This window comes from Sarcophilus harrisii, chromosome 3, assembly GCF_902635505.1.
Source record: "Sarcophilus harrisii chromosome 3, mSarHar1.11, whole genome shotgun sequence".
Taxonomy (NCBI): Eukaryota; Metazoa; Chordata; class Mammalia; order Dasyuromorphia; family Dasyuridae; genus Sarcophilus; species Sarcophilus harrisii.
The window spans coordinates 229692961-229717671 of record NC_045428.1 but is presented as its reverse complement, the minus strand read 5'-3'; the positions used below and the strand labels follow the sequence as shown (position 1 = coordinate 229717671).

The 24711-nt window shown below is 30.9% G+C and overlaps 1 protein-coding gene across 3 annotated transcripts in view; it reads right to left on the bottom strand.

The window, feature by feature from the left end:
- The window catches only part of LOC100917684 (canalicular multispecific organic anion transporter 1), an 88374-nt gene that overhangs the window by 663 nt on the left and 63000 nt on the right, over positions 1 to 24711 (bottom strand). Inside the window, exons 17-27 of one of the 3 annotated variants that reach the window (XM_031959161.1) lie at positions 22126 to 22186; positions 21621 to 21840; positions 20042 to 20196; positions 17193 to 17348; positions 15604 to 15803; positions 10571 to 10697; positions 7742 to 7843; positions 6235 to 6378; positions 3592 to 3750; positions 684 to 850; positions 56 to 250 (exon numbers count right to left, since the gene is read on the bottom strand). In XM_031959161.1, the coding sequence (XP_031815021.1) occupies positions 56 to 250; positions 684 to 850; positions 3592 to 3750; positions 6235 to 6378; positions 7742 to 7843; positions 10571 to 10697; positions 15604 to 15803; positions 17193 to 17348; positions 20042 to 20196; positions 21621 to 21840; positions 22126 to 22186 (1686 nt within the window). Of the gene's footprint in view, positions 1 to 55; positions 251 to 572; positions 851 to 3591; positions 3751 to 6234; positions 6379 to 7741; positions 7844 to 10570; positions 10698 to 15603; positions 15804 to 17192; positions 17349 to 20041; positions 20197 to 21620; positions 21841 to 22125; positions 22187 to 24711 lie in introns of those variants that run through there. The other 2 variants (XR_004232917.1, XM_031959162.1) reach the window with 2 other exon arrangements.

Genomic DNA, 24711 nt, shown 5'->3' with positions numbered 1-24711 from the left:
ATTGTATTAATTAGCTTGAGTAAGTTACACTGACTTTAAAGAAAATGAAACATACCTTTCTGAATCCATGATACTATGCAACCTGTGGGCTATGGTCAGTATGGTGCAGTCAGCAAATTCCTTCTGGATTGTGGACTGCACTAGGTTATCCGTCTCATAATCCACAGAAGCTGTTGATTCATCTAAGACAAGAATTTTTGTTTTCCGAAGCAATGCACGAGCAAGACATATGAGCTGCCTTTGTCCAACACTGTGACAATAAATTTAGTTGTCATTTTGATGCTTTGATAGATATCCTATCTCTTGGTAATCCCTTTTATCTTCAAAATTTTGTAATCTGACTTTTTAAAAAATGTCCTTCATTTTTACTTCCCTTTTCTTTGAGAATGATATAAAAGATATACATGCTTTCCTCTTTATACAAAGAAATTTCCTTTTATCCTGATACTAAATGCAATCTTGCTTACTGTTTTTGATGATACTAGTATTATGGATCCTTAAATACTCACAATTTTAAGAAGAGATAGAGAGAGAAAAAAATCATAAGCAATAATAGGTGTTTATCTACTCACATTGTTTAGGCCGGCTGCTATTTTGCATCTTGGATTTCTTTCTCAGTGGGGTGCTATTGACAGTTCATATGAACTTGCAGCAATATCAATTCAGCCCTTTTTTATTCCTACCTGAGGTTCTCACCACCTTCAGAAATCTCATGCAGCAGCCTCTTGGGAAGAGATTGCACAAAGTCTTTTAAGTGACATAGTTCTAGTGCCTCCCAAAGTTCATTATCTGAATATTTTTCAAGTGGATCCAGGTTCATTTGGAGTGTGCCAGAAAACAAGACAGGATCCTTTGAATAATACAATATAATTATTATCAGATTAAGGAAATCTTAAAAAGAACAATGAAAATCTAAAATAAAGATAACAATTTTCAAGCTCGTGCTATATGAGAAAACAAATGGAAAAATGAGGGTAGATTTAAACTACAAATGTAAATTTAAATTTGTTACACATATAAACTAGCATTATATAATGCAAAACTATATAAACTACCTATAAAGTTAAAGGATTTGTTATGGAAAATTGTAATTTGGCCTAATTAGAAAATCAGTTCTCAGCAAAATATTCCTTTCAAGAGTTACAAGTGTTAATCAAATTAGTTTGGAAGGAAATTCCGAAGCACAGAGATATAAAGCTATTGACACAATGACAGTAATTATACTTAAAATTATTTTGACTGGTGGTGATATTATAAAGGCATGCCTCAATTAGTATTATCCAGGCAACTTCCTCTAGTGCTATAAGTAATTTGTTTGACTTTGTAGTCACCTCCTACACTTGTTAATGATCAACTTCCTTTGACTGTGTAGACAACCAAGTAAGGTAAGGATTGAGAAAATCAAATATTGATTTTGTATTTTATATTTGATTCCATTTTATAATCGATTCTATTCTGTAGCTGACTGAACTACATTTCTTTGTTTCTGAGTAAAGTTCAGAAGTTCACCAGTCTAGAAATTCAGTTTTCCTTTCTTAGTTAAGTTTAAAAGTTGTTCCCCTGTAAATCACTTTATTTGCAAAAAACTCAGTTATTTCTATAGAGCTTTGCATAACCATGAACAATTAAGGGAGATCTGTTACCTTACTAACAAGAGGTATTATTTCTGTTCATCTAATAAGTAGATGAATTCTATCTAGCGAATCTGTCTTTCCAGATACAGGACAGAAGGAGGAGTTATTGCCAGTCCCAAATGTCCAACCAGTCATATTATTTTTGTCACCTTTAATACTTCAGATTGTGTTACCAATCATTAATTTCCATCTTTTATGGTTTTTGTTCTTTGTTTTCTTGTATTTCCCAAAAGTATATGAAAATTAGAAAGTCCTACTTTATGGTCTTTTGGCTGACTGAGGAGTCAGGGGACGACTTTAATTGATAATTGCTCAACTTACCAATAAATTAAATGTGCTTGGAACTTTGTGCCTCATTTTACTTTAATTTTCAAACATAGTAGGCCTTGAAAAATTCAGAAGTGAATAATTCTACTTAAGAGATATCCTAAGACCATATCCTCTTAGAGTACCAAATATAATTTAAGTTAAATTGCATTCCTATTTTTTCTTTGTTGTTTCTACTTCTGAATTTTTAAAAGTCAAAGGATTCCATATGCAATATGTAGATCAAGTATTCTAAATATCAAAGGTGTATATATGTTTACAAATATTTATATAAATGAGAAAATTGAGACAAATGCATTAATTGATCTGCCCAGAGTCACAAAGCTAGTAAGTGTTTGAGACCAGAGTTGATCTCAGGAAGATGAGTCTTCTAGACTCCAGGTCTTGCACTCTATCTACTATCCTACTCAGCTGCTATGTGGCTTCCTTTATGTCCCAACTAAAATCCCTCTTTCAAACAGAAGCCTTCCCAAACCTTCTTATTTTCCTATATAGTTTGCTTGTAAATAACAGTTTTCATGTATTCTCCCTCATTAAACTGTAAGCTTTTTGAAGGCAAGGACTGTATTTTGCCTCTTTTTGAATATCAGAACTTAACACAGTGCCTAGCACATGGTATAATGTTGATTGATTTTTAGATAATACTTCTGGAACTTGTATAAGTATAGATCTTCAATATTTTCAGATTCTTTAGCTTTTCTTTTCTTAGACTTTAGTAACTTAATTTCTGCTCTTATTTAATTTAATCTGAGTTATAGGAATGAAGGTATAGTGTATATGTGTGTGTGCCTTTGAATATTGGAGGGGAAATGAAGAAGTTATGGAAAGCCCCTCTGTAAGATTGAGAGACCACTTTGTTGAGAGGAGTTATTAACATTAAAATTACTATAAATCAAGTCAAGTGGTATGAGGTACTCTCTTGCTACCTACATGCAAGCTAGAGGAAAAAAGGAGGGAGAATTCTCATGTAAAGCACCAATAACATAACCAAAAAGGTAATACATAGAAATTCACTTCCTTGGCCCATATGAAGTAACTCAAAATTCATTCTACTAAATATAGGGACTTTTGTTTCAATTTAGGTTATCAATATCTCCCTGCTTAAAATCACTCTTGTTTATCCATGAGCTGATATGCGAATGCTTTTAAGTGTTTCCAACATGTTTCTTATCATCCCCATATGATTTCATTTATTTAGGGAATTCTACAAGTGGAAATCCCATCTGCAGTTTAGGTAATCAGTTATAGTTTCAAGTCTTAGTTGAAGAAAAGATTTGTCCATAGTTGCAAAATAATATGTGTCAGGAATCATTTGAACTTGGGATTTTAGGACTTGAAGGTCAATCTTCTATGCACAATCACCAGATCTCCTAAAAGACTCAGACAACTTCTCACCAGCCAACCCATTAAATACACCTCCCCATATCAAATCAGAATGATACTTCCTATTTCCATGCACTATCTCCTCTTTAAACATTTGGTTCATGAAATTATCTTTACATATTTATTAACACAAAGTTAGGAATACTTATAATGACAAAGAGAAAATATGAGCATAAGCACTTTTACAGTACTGAGTTCTTATGCTTGGAAGTACATCCCATAGTAAACCCCATACTCTACGTTTTACCTGTGGAATAATATTAAGTTTGCCACGTAGATCATGAAGTCCAATAGTTGATATGTCAATTCCATCAATAATAATTTTGCCATTTGATTTCTCTAAAATTCTAAATAAGCAATTTGTCAATGTTGATTTACCAGCCCCAGTTCTTCCTACAATTCCAATCTGTAATGGAATAAATAGATTATTAAGAACTGCTCATGTTTTTATTTTTTGAAAGAAAATTCTTTCCATTAAAAATTAATCAAAATTGCTTTCAGGTCACTAGAATCTCATGATTGTGCATTGCAATCATAATCTATTAAATATGGCATGGCATAGTTAACATTCCTTTCCCAAATGACTATTATAACCAGATAATAATTTATCTATCTGAAAGGTTATGATTATGGCTTTCTAATTATTCTTCTTGTTTCTTATTCTTAAATCCCTCCCAAATTTCTATATAGACTTTTGGTTGTTATACCAAAAAAATCTTTACATAACAGATTCCTAAGTATGTGCCTTCCCTCTTTGCCAAAAATTTTTAACCCTGTCCACCTTTACCCCTCTTAGACACTCCAATATTTTAGTGCTGCGTGTTTGTGTAATTTTCTTGATCCAAATTGTAGTTCTCTTGCCTCAATTAAAGATCCTTTTTTTTTTGTAACTGTAGTAGTCTTCTTTATTTCAAGTTGACACAGCTTTATCCCTTGCCTCTCAAGCAGGTACCCAATATCCCATAAATTTTCCAATAAAAAGGAAAGTCTTATGAAAATGTGTTTGAGTCTTCAGTTACATTAAAGTTGTAACAAGACTAACATCTATCAGGATACCACTCTTTCTCCTTCTTCCTCCCATTATAGGTTAAAAAATAGAATAAAGTCAGAACTTGATTCCAGATTGTATGGCAAGGCTCAAATTTTACCTTCTTTGACAGAGTTTTCCAGTTACTTCTGATTATTCAGAAAAGACTTCTTGATTACCAATGGACATAAAAAGTCCTACTCATGTCAGATCAGGACATCTTTTTTTTTTTTTTTTTAATAGCCTTTTATTTAAAGGTTATATGTATGGGTAACTTTACAGCATTAACAATTGCCAAACCTTGGTCATGAATACTTATTGTGTATCTAATTTATATTTTAATATATGTAATATCTACTGGTCATCCTGCCATTTGGGGGAGGGGGTGGGGGGGTAAGAGGTGAAAAATTGGAACAAGAGGTTTGGCAATTTTTTTAAATTTAATAGCCTTTTATTCACAGGTTATAAGTATGGGTAACTTTCCAGCATTAACAATTGCCAAACCTCTTGTTCCAATTTTTCACCTCTTACCCCCTATCCCCTCCCCCAGATGGCAAGATGACCAGTAGATGTTAAATATATTAAAATATAAATTGAATACACATTAATTATACATAACCAAACCATTATTTTGCTGTACAAAAAGAATCAGACTCTGAAATATTGTACAATTAGCTTGTGAAGGAAATAAAAAATGCAGGTGGGCATAAATATAGGGATTGGGAATTCAATGTAATGGTTTTTAGTCATCTCCCAGAGTTCTTTCTCTGGGCGTAGCTGGTTCAGTTCATTACTGCTCCATTGGAAATGATTTGGTTGATCTCCTTGCTGAGGATGGCCAGGTCCATCAGAACTGGTCATCATATAGTATTGTGTTGAAGTATATAATGATCTCCTGGTCCTGCTCATTTCACTCAGCATCAGCTCGTGTAAGTCTCTCCAGGCCTTTCTGAAATCATCCTGTTGGTCATTTCTTACAGAACAATAATATTCCATAATATTCATATACCACAATTTATTCAGCCATTCTCCAACTGATGGGCATCCACTCAGTTTCCAGTTCTAGCCACTACAAAGAGGGCTGCCACAAACATTCGTGTACATACAGGTCCTTTTCCCTTCTTTATGATCTCTTTGGGATATAAGCCCAGTGGTAACACTGCTGGATCAAAGGGTATGCACAGTTTGATAACTTTTTGAGCATAGTTCCAAACTACTCTCCAGAATGGTTGGATTCGTTCACAACTCCACCAACAATGCATCAATGTCCCAGTTTTCCAGCATCCCCTCCAACAATCACCATTATTTTTTCCTGTCATCTTAGCCAATCTGACAGGTGTGTAGTGGTATCTTAGAGTTGTCTTAATTTGCATTTCTCTGATTAAGATCAGGACATCTTCTACATGCTGGATGTCTAAAAATCACTCACCATATGCTGGCCTACTAAACCAATTGCATGGAAATGATAGGGATTGTATCTTTCATTGTCCTTCTGTTTTTCATATCCTTTCTAAGTAAACCTTTTGTTAACAGTTTAGTATCATCCAAGTGCATCATTTCTTCCCAACACTTGAACCTGAAGGAGAGGTGCCAGGTTTATCTTGAATACAAATGAATCTTTTCAGAGAATTAAGGTAGAATAGAGAATGTCCTTCAAAGAGTAATTTAATTTAAAAGACTCTGAGTTGTACAAAGAAGGAAAAATAGATTTGGTTATTTTATGAAGGATGAACAAACAAGACACATTTAAAAATGTATTTTCATGATATAAGAATCAGAAGAAGATGATTTCATATTTAAGACCATTTTATATTTGAGTCATTGCAAACTTAGTTATTGAAAAAAGAAATATGAACGTATTACCTTTTCTTCACTGCGAGTTTGGAAAGTAACATCCTGCAAAGCTAGACCAAGATCTGGGCGATAACGGGCTTCATAATTTATAAATTCTACTATCCCTTTATCAGGCCATTGTGATGGAGGCCTTTTAGTCTTTACCCATGGTGCCTAAAAACAATGAAAGATAATTAAATATATATTAACGACAATTTAAAAATAACCCACTCTTCCCAAATGCCTTTAAAAAAAACACTTTAGTAAATTTTGAAACCAGATATCTTTTATTATTATGTTTTGCTAGAGCTTTAGCTTTCAATCCAGGTATATACATTACTGTCCACATGCATTTAGACAGATCCTACAAATTAATGTTTAACAAGTATCAAGTTTTCTTACTTTCTAAGAAATATCAAGGAGCTATTTTCTACAATAATGGAATGGAATAAATTTCCCTCTCATATTGAGGTTCATACTATGTACTCTATTCCACCAATGTTTTTAAATCAAAGACACACTTGATAATCCTTTTAGATTCTTTTAATTTAGTTGGGTACTTTAGTATTTTCCTGAGCTAATTTAGTAATAGGAATATTAATAACTGATTAGCACAGGGCTTGATACTTAGAAGATACTTAATAAATTCTTATTGATTCACTGAGAGGATTTAATATTACTCTATTACATGTATAGATATAATTAGCAAAATAATAATTTTTTAAGGTTTGAAAGAACTCTATGAAAAATAGAAATAGAAAAATAGAAAAACTATTATTCCAAGAAATGGTGGACAGGGAAGAATACTTTAATTAATTCAAATAGAGATGATATAGACAAAGAATCACTACACAAAGAAAGATGCCTGGATTTCTTTTAACATAACTGTTATCAGTGATTGCTGTATCTGAAGATTTTTGATGGAGCCCTGGAATATGGTGACTTCAAAATAGAGACTCATAATGATTTGGTTTCTTCTCCCCTACTATATATATATATATATATATATATATATATATTTTTTTTTTTTTTTTTCCTATGTATACATTTTGTGATTTCTATCTTGCTCTGGGCTTGGATAAATGGCTTCATATTTAGGTTCATTATGAACTCATATTTGGTGGGGAAGAAGTCAAGCCTTGAATAAAACAGGGTACTGCTTACCCTTATTAATAAAACAATAATCAGAAGTCATCTTGAGTCTAAAAACCACAACCCCTAGACTAATAATATTTAAGGAAACAGATAGATATAAGTATAGCCTTGTATTTCTCTCTTTAAGGAGAGCAGTGATCAAACTTCCAGCTCTAATCTACTTCCTGTCCTGGTGGGAATGAAATTCTTTCTTGAATAAAGATGGAAAGAGAAACAGTCTAGAATTGTCTATTCTGTTTCCCACTGAGTCATACAGGGCTACTCTTATGCAATATTTAAGGGATAATTTTGCTACATTTTGATAAATTATTTTTATTCTTCCAAATCCAGTGAGACATATCTGTCTTGTTATATTGCTTGATAAAATATTTGGAATACTCACCTCTTTCTTGATGTTTGTATATTCAAAAACTCTTTCAATGGAAATTGCATTGGTTTCAATTTCACATGATTTTCGAACCCAAAAGTTCAAAGATTGAGTAATCTGAAAAAAGTTAAATTTTTTTTAGTTTGTTTGACATGTATACATAAATTGTCTTTAAATATTAGATGATACAAATAATGGATTTCAGAGGGAAAAAAAAATAAAAGACCATATACAACTAATAGTAAGAGCTGCCATTATTACATAGCATTTTATGGAATATAAAATATTTCACTTCCTTTTTAATACTTATAGAATTCTTTACAAAATGAATAGCAAGATATTATTACCAATAAGTATTGAGTATCTTCTATGTACAAGCTATTTTTAGACAGCTGCTATGGAAGCTACAAAGATGAATAAAGTGTGGTTCTTGTATTAAAGGAATTTATAAACTAATGGTGGGAAAGGGTAATTACACAATATACAGTATAGAGCAAACGATATTATTAAGAGGAAGTACTACAGTAGTAATAAAGAAATGAGTACTTTAAACTATAAGGAAAGACTTCATAAAGTAGGCAGCATTTGAGTAGAGCTCGCAAAAGATTGGTAGGAGATGAGCTTTTTTTGGTTTAGAGTCTGTTCCCTCAATAAGGGATTTCCATATTTCTTCGTGGTAATTTACCCCCAATTCAGTCAGGTATAGTTTCCCAATTCCTACTGAGGTTTTATGTAGATAAGTGTCTGGTGGTGTTGGTATGATTGAAGTTTGTGACCTAGAGGCAAATCAATTGCTTCTATTGGCCTTTCTTTATGTAGTTGTAAAATAGTCTTTCCCTTTCAAATTATGGAGAGCTTTATTTTCTCTAGAAAGCTCTTCACCTTTAGATTTAAATTTCTCTATTTTTTGTGCCTTTCCAACTTTGCTGATTTTAAAATGAATGCAATCTTATTTGTTTAAAGAAACAGTAGGAGATTATCTGTGGCCAAATTTTGATGAATTTAAGATACTAGGTTATGGAACTTGGATTTTATAAATATTGTAAAAATTGTATATTTAAATTGTAAAAATTATATAAATATTGTGTATTTACCAAGTAAAATATTGGTAAACAACTGAAAAATTTTGAGTAGAGCACAATAGAATAGAGATGTGCCTTTTGGAAGATTAATTGGGTAGACATTTGACCAATAATTAGGGTCAACAAACCCACACAAAACAAACAAAGAGGATAGGAGGTAATTTCATTAGTACAGAAAAGAGGTAATTAGGGCAATAATAAATGGAAAGGAAGGGATAAATACATATGACAGTGTCATCATGAACTCCTTTTCTCAAAATCTTAGGAAGTAAATGCAGTCTTTCTCTCTATAAAAGCTGAATAAACAACGACGGACTAATGTTTTTTTATTGTGGTTTCTGGGTTTTTAAATTACGTTTATGCAAAAAATTAGGGAATTACATTAATAAGCTCCCTAAGAAAAAATCTCCAGGGTCAGATGGATTTACAAGTGAATTCTACCAAACATTTAAAGAAGAATTGATTGCAATAATATGTAAACTATTTGGAAAAATAGGTAAAAAAGGAATCCTATCAAATTCCTTCTATGATACAAATATGGTACTGACACTTAAACCAGGAAGGGCCAAAACAGAGAACGTAAATGATAGACCAATCTCTCTAGTGAATATTAATGCAAAAATTTTAAATAAAATGCTAGCAAAGAGATCACAGCAACTTATCAGCAATATTATAATATACTATGACCAAGTGAGATTTATGGCAGGAATGCGGGGCTGGGTTCAATATCAGCAAAACTATTACCATAATTAGTCATATCAATAACAAAACCAACAGAAATCATATAATTATCTTAATAGATGAAGAGAAAGCCTTTGACAAAATACAGCACCCATTCCTATTAAAAACACTAGAAAGCATAGAAATAAAGGGAGCTTTCCTTAAAATAATAAGCAGTGTCTATATGTAATCAAAAGCAAGCATCATTTGTAATTGAGAGAAGCTGGACACATTCCCAATAAGATCAGGATGAAAAAAGGATGCCCATTATCACCACTATTATTCAACATTGTACTAGAAATATTGGCTTTAGCAATAAAAAAAGAAAATCAAATTGAATTAAAATAGGCAATAAGGAAATAAAACTATCACTCTGCAGAGGAAATGATGCTATACATGGAGAATCCTAGAAAATCTTCTGAAAACCTACTTGAAACAGCTTTAGCAAAGTTGTAGGAAATAAAATAAACTCACAAATCATCAGCATTTTTATATATTACTGACAAAGTCCATCAGTGAAAGATAGAGAAATTTCATTTAAAATAACAGTAAATAATATAAAATATTTGGCAGTCTACCTGCCAAGACAAACCCAAGGACAATATGAATACACTTATAAAACATTTCTCACACAAATGAAGTCAGATCTAAATAACTGGAAAAATATCAATTGCTCATGGATAGGTCAAGTTAATATAATAAAAATGACAATTCTGCCTAAATTGGTCTACTTGTTCAGTGCCAAACCAATCAAACTGCCAAAAAATTATTTTATAGAATTAGAAAAAATAATAGCAAAAAAAAAAAAAAGAAATTAGGGAATTAGAACTATTCTTTGATAAATTATCTCAAAATAAACCTAGAACTTGATGCCTAGAACTTGATTAAGTATTAGCAATACTTAATTTTACCTAAAATTTGACTTAAATTTCTTGAACTAGTTGGATAGACAAGAATTCAAAGAAAATCATGTTTTAATCAATCATCTATGTTTGCTCTTTAGAAAACTCCAAACAGTGCCAAAAATACTATCATTACTGACATTTAATGCATAAGATATGATTAAACCAACTGTTGCTGAGTCCATTGCATCTCCTGCCAGCACAGCAAGTAATGCGGCAAAGAAAACCAGTAAATTGCCAAGGAATTCAAGTCTGACAGAGAGCCACCTGCAAAGAAAATGGCAGTCATCAATGGCAATAAAATATGAAGACTATTAAAAAACACTACCACAGCTCATATCATATCTGACATTTGACAGAGTAGGAAGAATTAATTTTATTTTGGATCCAATTCATTAAAAAAGAAAGAAAACTAAAATCTATTTTTGATTAGATTTTCTTTATGAATTTAAGAAACATCAATAAACATGGATGCTTCAATGTAAGATGCAAGACAAAAATAGAATTTTTTGAAACTAAGAACTTCTGTTATATGTGATTTGGGTTATTTTCTTCTATGCAGCTTTTTTCTTTACAAATATAATTTTGAAGTAATTTTTTAAACTTCAAATTGAAATTGAGCATGATAATTCCAACACTGCCTGACTTATAGCTCACTGATCTTTCATTTTCTCTTTTCTTCTTTCTCTTCCCCTCCTCTCCTCACTTCTTTCTTCTCTCCTTTTCTGTCCTCTTCTTTTCCCTTTCTTTTATTTCATCCTTTTAAAAGTACCACTTATTAAAATTGCTTCCCACCTCTCTCTTTCCTTTCCTCTCTCAGGCCCCAGCCATTATCCCAAAAGAAAAGCAAAAGTCCTCCCTAATAACAGATAAATATAATCATGTAAAATTAATTTACATATTGGCCATGTCTGGAAATGTTTTCACTTTGATTCTCCATTTTTGTGCCAAAAAATGGGAAGCACTATTCATCTCTGTCTTTTGAAGTTATAGTTGGTCTCTGTTTTGATCATAATTCCCAAGTATTTCAGAGTTTTTCTTTACAACATTATAGTCCTTATATAAAATGTCCTCCTATTTCTACTTATTCATCATGTATTGGCTCCTAAAAGTTCTCAGAATTTTTTTCTGATTCTATTCCTTGTTCAATTTTTTTAATGAGTAAAAAATATTTCAATGCATCTATACATCATAGTTTGTTCAATCATTCCCCACTTTGTTTTTTCTTTTTTGCTATGGCAAAAAAAGTGATGGTATAAATATTTATGTACACATAGGACCTTTCCAATGGTATGCTAGTATATGCCAACTTGTGAGAGCTGATTGTTTAATTTTCAGTGTGGGCATTTACATCTTAGAAATCGCCAAATACTAAAGATTGTGGATTAATTTATTAATTTTTATTTTCTAGACTTTAGAAGAAGTTGGAGAAAATGTTAATAATTCAGATTAAATTTAAAAGTGTATTATGTATGCACTTTCCTCTTAGACAGCTACTTGTTAAACATTTACCAGCAGGATGAATATTTTCTCTCTTTTTGGGAGGTCTTTTTGAGATTTAAGATTAGTAATGGTAACGTTAAGTCAAAGGATATTCAAAGTTTTGTGACTTTGGTGGTGATGACAAGTGGGGGAGAGGAACACAATTCCAAATTGCTTTCTAACAATACATTTGTGTTCTTGTTTTCCAACAATCCCTCTAAAATTGTCATTTTCCTTTTTTGTCACCTTTACCAAGTTGGTATACATAAAGTGTAAGTTTAAAGTTGTTTTAATTTAAATTTCTCTTATTATTAGTGGCATCACATTTTCTATATGTTTCTTAGTTACTTATTTTCTTTTGAGAACTGAGAATTCACATCCTTCGACTGCATATTAGGGCATGCTTTTGTTATAAATTTCTGTCAGTTCCTTAAATATCTTTGATATCAGAAGTTTATTTGAGAAATTTGTTGCAAAGATTTATTCCCAGTTGGCTGTTTCCCATCTTCTTCTAACTGTGGTGATTTGGTTTGTGCAGAAATTTTTCAATTTTATGAAATCAAAACTATTTATTTTCTCTCTTATGATCCTTTTTATCCTTTATTTGATCAAGAAGTCTTCTTCCCTTTAGGCAAAGTTAGGGTATATCCTTCCCTACTTGAATTTGTTTATGATATTTCTTTTTACTTTTTATACTTGGAACTTATTGTGGAAAATTATACAAAATGTTTGTCAAAACTTAACTTGTGACATACTATTGGCATTTTTGTCAAACAATAAGGTTTTTGTCCTAGAAGTTATAGACCAATCCTTGATTTAAAACACACACACACACACACACACACACACACACACACACACACACATACAATGTTGCTGTCTTTGATTACTTCTAGATTTTGTAATCCAAGGATGCACATTTTTTAAAATCATGTACCAATTTGGCAGTCTGAAAAAAAACCTGTACACTCTTTCTCAGAGTGTTTGTTGCCTACATTCATAATTGTAATAAATGCTAATTTTCAGTTACATTTTATTGAAAATAAAGATTTTTTCTTATCCAATTTCATATACCACTTAAAATCTATTTCTAGACCCCCTTATCTGATCTATTCTTCTGATCAACTTTTGTATTTTTTTAATCAGTACCAAATTTTCGTTTTGATTATTTACTACTTTATATTATCTTTTGTGACCTAGAACTGTTAGGTTTTCTTATTTCTCATGCTTTTTCATTTTCCTTTGAGATTCTTGCTCTTTAGTTCTTACACTTTGGAATTATGGAAACCATATTGATTGCATATTGTGAGTCAGCTCTGCATCTAGCTTAGTTTGCTTTAAATTAAATTATGGTTCTAGTGACAAGATGAGAAGGCCTGATTCTAATTTATTATGTAATTGGCATGTATTGCTTAATAAGTCTATAGGACCAGAAGTTTCATCCTTTGTTTCCTCAGTTATTTCCCTCACAACAGTCACTGAAGATATAAATTTTTGTAGAAACCATCATCACTTTTATCGTCTACCTTTATTTAGGTACTTCCAGTAATTTTCTGTCTCCTGTGATTATTTTTCTGTAACTAATAGATTTTGTTGATAATATGAAGTGATGTTGATGGTTTGTGAACTTATATTGTATTATTTACCATTTTTACTGCTTCAATTTCTTTTGCTTGCTTTATAATTTTTCAATAGAAAGCATTTTGTATTTTATTTAAATTTTTTTCTTTATATACTGATATAATTGAGAATTTCAAATTATTTTGTACTACACATAGGATATTGTTTGTTTTCTTGATATTGAAACAATATTGCTTTCCTCCCATAAATTAATCTTAGTTTTTTTTTTTTGTTTCATGCTGAGTTTATTGATCTGATCTTTCTCTCTTTTGTTGATGCCAATCATTAGTGTTATAAAATTTTCCATAAGTATGGATTTGGCTACACCCTATAAGTTTTAATATATTGTCTTACTGCTATAATTTTCTTTAATGAAGCTATTTCATTTACTTTTTCCTTTGACCCATAAATTCTTTATAATCAAATCATTTACTCTCCATTCATGTGTGAATTCTTTTTTTTAAAAGCCCTTCAGTAACAATAATTTTCATAATTGTGATCAATAAAATATTTTTACTTTTCTGCATTTGTTTTTGCCCCAGTACATAGTCAGTTTTTGTAAAAGTCATTCAAAATTGAATAAGTTTCCATTCAATAATTGTCAGCAATTTAATTTTCCAAAATTCTATCATAGTCCTTAATTTCTAATTTTTTATTTCTTCTATTTTTATTCTTCTATTTTTCCCTTTAGATTATTTGGAAAAGACTAAGAGAGACAGATTGTAGTTCCCAAATATAACAATTAGATACTATTTTCTCTTACAGTACAATTAATTTTTAAAGCACTTAGATACTATGCAATTCAGTGTATATATTTGTCAAATATTGATATTATTTCATGACCTAAAATGTCCAATCATTATATACTTTTCTTGTTTATATCTTTTTAAGTGTGAATATTTTAATGTTTCTTTGTCTTAGATCATAACTATTATCCCAACTTTTTCTTTATTCATCTGAAGCAGGAATCAGCAAACAACTGCAAAGGGCCAAATTGAACTTTTGAATTAAGAAGTATTTTTACACTTTTAAATATAATAAAACTCCATTTAAAAATATAAAACCAAAACAAAACCATTCTTGAAATTCATATAAAAACAGTTGGCCTAAAAACTATAGTGTGCCAACTATCAATCTAAAGTATAAACAGTTCTGCTATAGCTGTTCAGTTAAGTTAATGTGAATTTTTTTTACTGTGTTTTTATTGTTAGATTCTACTTTCTAATTCATTCCTTTTACTTTCTCCATTTTATGGCAGCTAGGTGATGTAATACATAGAATTTGGAATCAGGAAGGTGAATTTCAACACTTTATCAAACACTAGCTCTTGAGTGCTACAAAATTCCAATGAGCAACAAACACAACTGAGGCAGGGATCTAAGCTGTAATTTATTTCTTAGGGAGACTGATGGTTCTAAAACAATCAGGTCTAAGATCTTCATCATGGCCTAGGATCCAATTGCTCAGGGTCAAGGAATTGTATCTTTTTAAAAAATACCTCTAATTTATATTATATTTATATTATTATATATTATTGAGATGAGAACAGGAAATAAAGGTGAAGAATGTCTCAAAGTACTGTAAAAATTGCTCATTTTGTTATTCTTAATGTGAGTTTAACTTTAAATGAGGTTCATTATACTTTTTATTTTGTATTCTAAAATTTGACTTATAAGTATAAAATATACTATAGAACATCATTGGTTTTATTAATGACATTAAATTTATTTTATCTTTTGACCAAAATCTGATCTAAACTGTTTTCTTCCTATATAATAGAAAGTAAATACATTTTTTTGGTATTTTACATTGTGTTTATGTATAGTCTACTATATAGTATTTTATATTTTATATATTATTTATATAAAATTCTACAGAGTGAAGTAAATGTTTTTATTAATTGTGAAATCCCAAAATCTAGAAATAATCAGGGCTCTAACATTTAATATTTAAACATTTTTATTATGTAAAGAATAATTTTTTTTCTATTCTTTCAGAAGCTGGTAGAAAAGATGACAAACAGGAAAGTGATTTGCAATAGATTTCAGTGGATGTGATTGTCCATCCTTACCTGTTTGAAATGATATTGTTGTAGAAGCAAACCAAATTTTCATTCACAACATCTCTGTTTTGGCTGATGAATCTCTGCTGGTGTCCAAAAGCTCGTATTGTTGATGCTCCTGACAAAGTTTCACTGAAGTGTGATATAATAGGAGAACGGGATGCTCCTGCTAATCTCCGGATTTGTCGAGAACTTGCGATATAGTATCTCTAATCAAAACCCACAAAGTGGAGGTTACAAATTGGCAAAAACAAAAATTTTTTGTATTAAAAAAGAAACAACTGAAAGAATTCACTTGAATATTAGTTTTACTGAAAGGTTCATTTTAAGCTAGGTATTATTTCTATACTCCTAACAACACATTTATTGTACTTGCTATTTAAAGGATCATGTAAAAAGTGCCAATTTATTTTTAGATATGTCTTACAAAAACCTTAAGGCTTATTTAGTTTAAACATCTTAATTTTACTAATTCATAAAATGAGACCCAAAGATATTAAATAATTTATGAAAGGCTACACAAAGGCAGTTAGTGGATAAGCCAGGACCAGATCCAATTCTGAAGGGCCCTCCTATATATACTGCATTGTCTTCTCTAACAAGACATAGTTTCTAGATCTCCTCATCATCATAGTTCCTTTTTTTCTGGGTGATTTTGAGTACCCTCCATCTATATTATAAACAGCTCCCCTTTTCTCATTCCTCTTATTAAGAAACAACTCAAGTGTCTTTTGTCACTAGGTTGCATTACTGTGCTTTCTCCCCCAATCCAAGTATTTTAAAAGGTTTGTAGCAAAAGAATAATTATTCTTGTTCTGCTTGATTTCTAAGTTCAGAATTGGAGCTCTGATGTCAAGAAACTCTTTCTAATGATTAGTAACCTTCCCTTCACTTGAGGTCTTCAAAATGAGATTAATGCAATGGATTCTTACATTAAATATGTATTAAATTAGCTGGTTCTTGAAATTGCTGTCAATGCAGAGGTTTGCAATTCTGACCCACTACCCCAAAGATGTTAATTTAATCAACTTTAATTGTATGTATGTCCCATTATACTTCGGCATAGGTTACCTAATTACTTCTATTAGAGGACAGAAGATGAAAACACATATTTAATCCAGAACTAGCCATTGGCAAAATTTCAAAAGATTGAAGCATACATTCAACATCCCCATCTTTCATCAGTTTACATTCCATAGTTTATTGAAAAAGCATAAGTATTGGAGATATATGGTGAATTGTTGGTAATTGTGTGAGGCAAGCAAATATTTTTCACTCTGGAGGATTGGAAAAAGTATATTCCAAAATAACCCTAGCATAATTTTATCACTCTTATTCCCTTCATCTATCACTTTGTTTTGAAACAATTAAAACATAAAATTTGTGCATTATATTTAGACTTACATTATCCTCTCTATATATTTTAAGATCCAAGATTTGTTATACTGTTATTCTAGCTAGAATTCTAGTAGACAAAGTAGACACCTTTCTGCTCTTTGCCAAGTTCTAAAAGAATCAGGGACCAAGAGGGATTTTAATATGCTAAAATAAATTGTGTATTAGTGAGGTTACAGAAAGCTAAAAATTAATCTACTTACTTGTATAGTGAAATATATGAATACAAGAGGGATCATTACAATAATGAAGAGTGGCAAAGCACCCACAATGACTAAGATTGTTCCAAGAACATCCAATGTACAGTTCATCCAGGTCCGTAAGTAATAATGGAAACGCATATCAATGATAAACATGTCCTAAAAAGTCAGGATATACATTGATATATCTCTCTCAGTTTTTAAATTAAATATACGTTAATGCAATGAAAATATTTTTATATACCATTTTTTTGATGATTGGCTCCATTTCCCCTGTTCCCTTTTGCATCTTTTTTATTACCTTCTGCCCTACCTCACTACTACCACTACAAAATAATAGGCAAATGGTCATAATTAGACAGCTTGTATTTTTAAGGTATATTATGTCATTCCAGTTTTAATATCATAATCTGACAATCTCCACAAAAATAGTTAAAAACTTCCCAATGAGTTTCCAAAATAATGGTTTACCTAATTAGCACACATGAACTAGTAGGCTAACTTGCTCACTACTAGATGTTACATGATATCTAAAAGGCAACATTTACTAGATTTGGATCAATTGATAATTGTGAATGAAGTTGGATGTGGTTAATCATATAATTAAATTCAGATGGCTTAAACACTGGAAAAAAGTTTTTACTCTCTCCTTTGCTAGTGAGTGTTTCAAGTAACAATAATTAACATTTATATAGAGTTTTAAGATTTGCAAAACTCCTTCCAAATATTTCATTTTATAATTCTAACAACCTTGAGAGTTGGATGTTTTATGATCCTAATTTCATACATAAATTAATTTGAGGCAGACAGAGATTAAGTGACTTTCCCAGAGTCACACACCAATTGTCAATCAAGTGCTACTTAGGGCTGGTCAGATAGGCTAGCTGAAGCAACAAGATATACTGAGAGAGAAAAAATATAGAGCACAGGTAGGGATCCTATCACCACCTTAACCACCATCTCCTTTCTCTAAGACTTTAATGGAAATAGTGCAGGAATCTGAACTTGTTTCCTTTGTAATAAAAATTCATCCAGCCAGTACCTTCAGCTATCATTCTGGGAAGCTATATTTATGATACAAAAACAAAAACTGATATGATTTTATCAGTAGAAATTACATTAAAGAAGCATTACATTTGTTTCACAACTGTATCCTAAAGACAATGGGAATTTTCCCTCCTACTTACAGCTGAATCTGCTTGTTATGCATATTGTCTTGCTTCTTAGGATGTGAGTTTCTTGAAAATAGAAACTGCTTTGCTTTTTAATTTGTGCTGCCACAGTGTTTTATGCACACTTAACAAATGCTTTATTAATTCATTGAAGTGTTGGAATCTGGGCCATAAAAAGCCTACGATGTTATGAAGTATTACTCTTCTTGTCAATTGACCAAATGATTACTTGGATGCCTACTGTTTGAACTTTTTAATATGGAAACTACCCTGTACAAAGGGCACTAATTAGTTATAATTTAAATATACTTAAATACACTTAAATAAATAAATTAAATACACATGGAGATAAAGCAGACACCTTTCCCAAGTAGACTGGGTGTGGTGATAGAAGCTAAAATTATAATACATGGATAAATAAAATTTTGCTATGATATAATAAATGAATACAGAGAATATTGAGAAGTTTTATGTGAATTATTACAAAGTGAGGTACATAATGGCTACAACCGCATAAATGGAAATAATACCAACAAAATCAAAACTGAATTCTGTGCAAGTGTGTGTGATGAGTAACCTTACTATCCAAAGAAAAAATGTACCTCTTTCATTTCTTGGCAAAGATAGAAGAAATTATGGGTATAGAATACAAAATAATAATTTTCAACTTGTTTGATAAGTTGCTTAACTTTTCTAAATATTTTCTTTTTAAAAATTTTTGGTTTAAAAAGATGACACTCTATTACAGGGAGAAGAAATAGGTTGAGAAATGAAGGTGATATAAAAGCAAAATGTTATTAATAAAATATATCTAATATACTTATTGAGCAGAGAAGGTACTTTGTTAGACCAAGGATATAGACAAAAATTCTTCATTCTCTTACCCAAAGGACTAAAATTCCATTTGCCATCAATAATACATTCTTCTGGATATGTTACACTTTTAGTACTTTTATTTTTTATACAATGGTCTATTCTATACTATATGAATATTTTTCCTAATGTACTTTATTTTAACATTTACATTTTTAAAAATTGAGTTCCAAATTCTCTCTGTTCCTCCAGACCCTCCCCCATTTATTGAGAAAGCAAGCAATATATTATGTGTATTTTTAAAAGAAGTGTCATTAAAATAACCTCAACTGAGTATAAACAAAGGTCCTCCTATGTTATTTTTCTTTGAATGTGTACCTGAGTTTTTAAGACCATATTATAAGAGTCTGGCAGCTTCTACAAAGCTAGAATGACTTCAATTACAGTTGCAGTGATAAACCAAATCTACTAAACAAGAATCAGCTCATTACTTGCATATGTAACAGTTCATCATCAGTAGGATGACAATTAGGTAAAGAATTCTTTGGCTATGGAAGCTCAAGAAACAAATTAAAATACAAAGTGATCCTCAGTCATATATGGCCTCCTTTTGCTTGTCATTGTAGTGGAAAAGAGACACAGGATGCTTAGAATCATATACTTCTGAGACTACATTTAAATATCAATGTAACCATTGGATCTATTAATCTGTCCAATAACTGAGTCATTAGTGTTCTTTCAGCTATTACAAGATCCAGAACTTGGAATATTATTGCTCTCTACTGATAGCTAATAGAAATTTCCAAATGTATCAACTTCAGATTAAATTAGTTTTTCCTATAAGAAATGTCTTGTGATATAACTCACCTTAGTAAATCGGTTGATAATCTGGCCAATGGGATTGATTTCAAAGAACTGTAATGGAAGATGCATCACACTGTCCAGCATCTGATGATGTAATGTTTTAGAAGCAGCAAAGGCTCCATTGTTTATGATATATGCTCCAAAACAGACAAAAAAACCTGTTAAATAATTTGTTAGAGGAAATCTCTTCATCTGTCCAGGAAATATCATATATCTACATTTAGATAGAAGTAATTTTGTATGCAAAGTTTCAAAAGAAATGTTTCAAAGAAATGTTAGACAGTTTTTATTTGGGCTAGGCACCCAACAGTCATTTGCTTAATGTATATATATTTGGGTAAAACAAAATATAAAGTGATTGGTAAAAGATATATTAGAAATAAACATCAATACTTTGTTGTTCATAACTTAAAATTTTTATTTATTCAGTATTTTATTTTCTTTCAATTACCTGCAAATATTTTTAACATTTGTTTTTAAAATTCTGAATTCCAAATTCTTTCCATTCCTTCCTCTTCACCCCCCTTATTGAGAAGGCAAGCAGTTTGAAATAGATTATACATGTGTACTTATGCAAAATATATTTCATTATTAGTCATATTTTAAAAACATGAGCCCCAAACCCTCAACTAAAATAGTTTTTTTTTAAAGTATCTATATTCAGACACCACCAGTCCTTTCTCTGGGGTTGGATAAGTTTTTATCATAAGTCCTTCAGAGTTGTCTTAGATCATGGTACTGCTGAGAATAGTTGTCAGTCACAGATGATCATCTCACAATATTGCTATAACTTTGTCCAGTTATAGTTGAAGAACTAAAGGCAGAAAGAATCAGTATCTTGCCCATAGTGACACAGTTGCTACATAGTATCTGAAGTGGGATTTTTATCCAGGTTTTCTTGACTCCAAGTCTAGCCCTTTAAATTCAAATAAAATACTGCTTTTTAATATTATACCAGTAATTGCCTTACAGAAGATGCATATCTTTTTTCTGATTATTGTCTTTTGGCTCACCATCAAGTATTCTTACTTGACTCCATTCCTTTACTTCAACAGTTTAAAAACTCTTGGTTTCTTCTATTTTACTCTCATACTTTAAAACTTTCATTTGAACTTTTCTCAGGACTATACACAGAGTGGCTTATCTCACTATCTTCTGCATGCTTTGCTCTTGGTATAATGATTTGTTCTTGCTCCAGACACCTGATTATGGCAGATTTCCCCAACACCCAAAATCAGCTTCTGAAAATTTCACTAGATGCCCAAATTATTAACCATATTATCAAATAAATCAACTTGACTCTTCATGATAATGATTCTTCATGATAAGGTTAGAAGAACTTATATGGCCTAAATGGTAATCACAATGAGAAAGGAGAAACAAAGATCTGTATGCATTTCTTTCATCTATTAAATTGCATATTCTCTTTCCATCATACAAAATAGATGTACATGAATATCAGAAAATACATGAAAACTACTGGAGCATTTTTCATTCAGATAGTACAACAGGAAATCTTTATACTTCATAAAAGCAAGAAGAAGAGGTAAGTGAAAAGGAAACCATTCCCACATGTTCCTACCTTGTATCAATCCTAGTAATCCATAGATGTTAAGTTTACTGTTTCTTAATTGTTTCCATTCCATGATATCTTTAACATGCTTGGCTTCTTTAATCCAAGTGCTTAGCCATAGATTTTGTCCTATGCTTACTAAGTTCTGACCTAGGTAAGCAGTAACACAGAGCCACACCCAGAGCCAGCCAAAAGCTTGTAGGTATTTCACAATGCTGGAAAATTTTACCTAAATGCAAAGTGTCCACAAAAGAGTAGTTATTAAAAGAAGATTTCAAGTTAGTGGACTACTAATGTTAAATTATGAATTAGTATCAATAAGAAATTTTTAAAAATAATTCAATAGCATGTAATTTTTCAAAATACTATGAAAATATTTAAAATTCAATATCAATTGATTTCATTTGAATGATTATAGCAAAATTGTACTAGAGGTTTGTGAGAACTCTATAAAGCTTTTAAAAATGCATAATCCTATAAATGGGTAATTTAATAAAAATATAGCAGTACTTACATCACTAGTTGGAATTTTTTCTTTCTTCATAGAGAAACATTTTTCTTCTTCTAAAGCAAAGCTGGAAAAGAAAATTTAATTTATCTTTATTTTTCATATTATATATATATATCATTATACTTGATATTTCATATCACATCTTCTGTGTTTGAATACCAGCTTTAAGCCAGTAACCACTAAAACAGTAGGAATGAAGAATAGAGACAAAAACAATAACCAGACACACAAACTTAAATTTAAGTCTACACAAAAATATACTTAAAAGTTTTTCTGTGACACTTCATTGTGGAATAAAGATAATTCTCGGTTCTTGAAGATTATGCCAGTGGAACACAACAACTGCCAGTGGAACACAACAACAGCTTCATATTTGACTTTTGTGACATAGTATATCTGTTCTCTGAAAACTAATTGAGCTAAGTTTGAAAATAATTTTTTACTCTAAAGTTGACTAAAAGGTGATAAATTTTACCCATAGAACACACAGAAAACCACACATACACACACACACACACGAATGATCTTAATAGTTACATAGTTTTTAGACTGTCTTCAGGCATTAGTTTAATTGTTAATATTCTCAGCATGTTATCTTTGTCCAATGAATAACCATTTGACATACTACCAAAGGAACATAATTTTGTATATTGACATTCTTGGTAGAAAAGAAAACAGAAGAAACAAAAAGTTCAAAGCTAAATGAGAGATAGCTATCAAATTTTCAGAGAGAGTAATTAGCAGAATTGGATTTATTGCACAGAAAGTAGAAAAAAGAAACAGTATATTATAAACTGTTTGAAAGTGGTGACTATGTATGTTTTAATCCATGAAAAACATAATTAGAAAATATCAATAATTATTGAATTGTGTCTTTTTTCCCATCACAAAATCTTTATAAAAATAATTTGCACATGTATCATACATAGCATTGCTTAGTAAATAGAGTTCTAGGCTTTGAATCAAGAAGATCTGAGTTCAAGTGTTATCTTTGATACTTATTAGTTGTATGGCTAAAAGAATCACAACTTCAATGTGCCTCAGGCAACTTGCTGGACTGATCTAATAAATCATAGTGAAATTGTGATAGACAATGAAAAATAAATAAATTAAAAAGTATATATTAAGCATTCACTATGTGCCAAGCACAAATAAAAATGTAACATTCTCTCCTCCTGAGGAGTTCAGATTCTAATAAAGGAAGATAATACAATTAACACCAGGGTGGGATGGCAAAGCCCAGTGGTCCTTAGCATTTAAGGTCAGGACAGTAGGAATAAGTAGAGAAAGTTCTCAGAGTGAAAGTTTCCCATGAGCAAAAATCCTGGATCTTTGATTTTTGCATATGAAAGGCAAACCTGATGAAGTTAAGGGTTCGAAAGCAGTCAACTTTCTATAGCACTCAGTTGATTGAAAACTTTTGAGCATACAAAATCTCATTCTGCTTATTGCCTTATTCTTTAATGACCCTAATAAAAATATATCAATAGAAATGATTTTGTTAGACAATTTTATGATTATTTCTATCTTGAAGCATAATATGAATCCATGGATATGGCTTGCTTCAACAATGAGATGATTCAAACTAGTTCCAACTGTTTTGTAATGAAGAGAATCAGCTACACCCAGATAGAGAACTATTGGAAATGAGTGTGGACCACAACATAGCATTTCCACTCTTTCTATTATTGTTTGCTTGCATTTTTGTTTTCCTTCTCAGTTTTTTTAACCTTCTTTCTAAATCCGATTTTTCTTGTGCAGCAAGATAACTGTATAAATATGTATATGTGTATTGGATTAGGGGAGGGAGTGGGGGGAAGGAGGGGAAAAGTTGGAACAGAAGGTTTTGCAAGGGTCAATGTTGAAAAATTACCCATGCATATGTTTTGTAAATAAAAAGCTATAATAAAAATATGAATCCATGGAATGCTGCTACTATTCCTCTGAAAAATAAGTGTTACTGGTTATCAGTACAGTAGTTAACTATTTTATTGTAAATAATACATTAATTTCATTGTTAGGAATTTTAATGTACTAGTCATACTGTTCTGATAGTATTTTGCTGTCTTTCATTTAAAATCATATTTGTAGGACCTCTGCTAAATAATAAACTGAGTTTCAAATAATCAGTCAAGAAGCAATTATAATTGAGTGACCATATAATTACATTGAATATATTTTTGAATAATCAGGACATATATAGTAAATAGTTTTATTTTCCAGAATCTCTTTCAAAGTACATTTTCTTTCTGGAGATCAAGACTGTCCCTAGACAATTATAATGTTTGATTTCCATGTACTATTTCTCTTTATTTTATTGTCAAGAGTCCTAGTAATTTATAAATAAGTGTAAAAGTTGAAATATGAATAATATTACAATGTAATAAAATTGTATTGAATAAGGCACCATGGAAACATATTTAAAATTAATTGGATACCCAGTTGATAAATGGTCAAAGAATATGAAGAGACATGTTTTGGATGAAGAAATTAAGGCTATCTATATTCATATGATAAAATTCTGTAAATCACTATTGATTAGAGATATGCAAACTAAAACAGCTCTGAGGGAATGCTTCATACCTATCA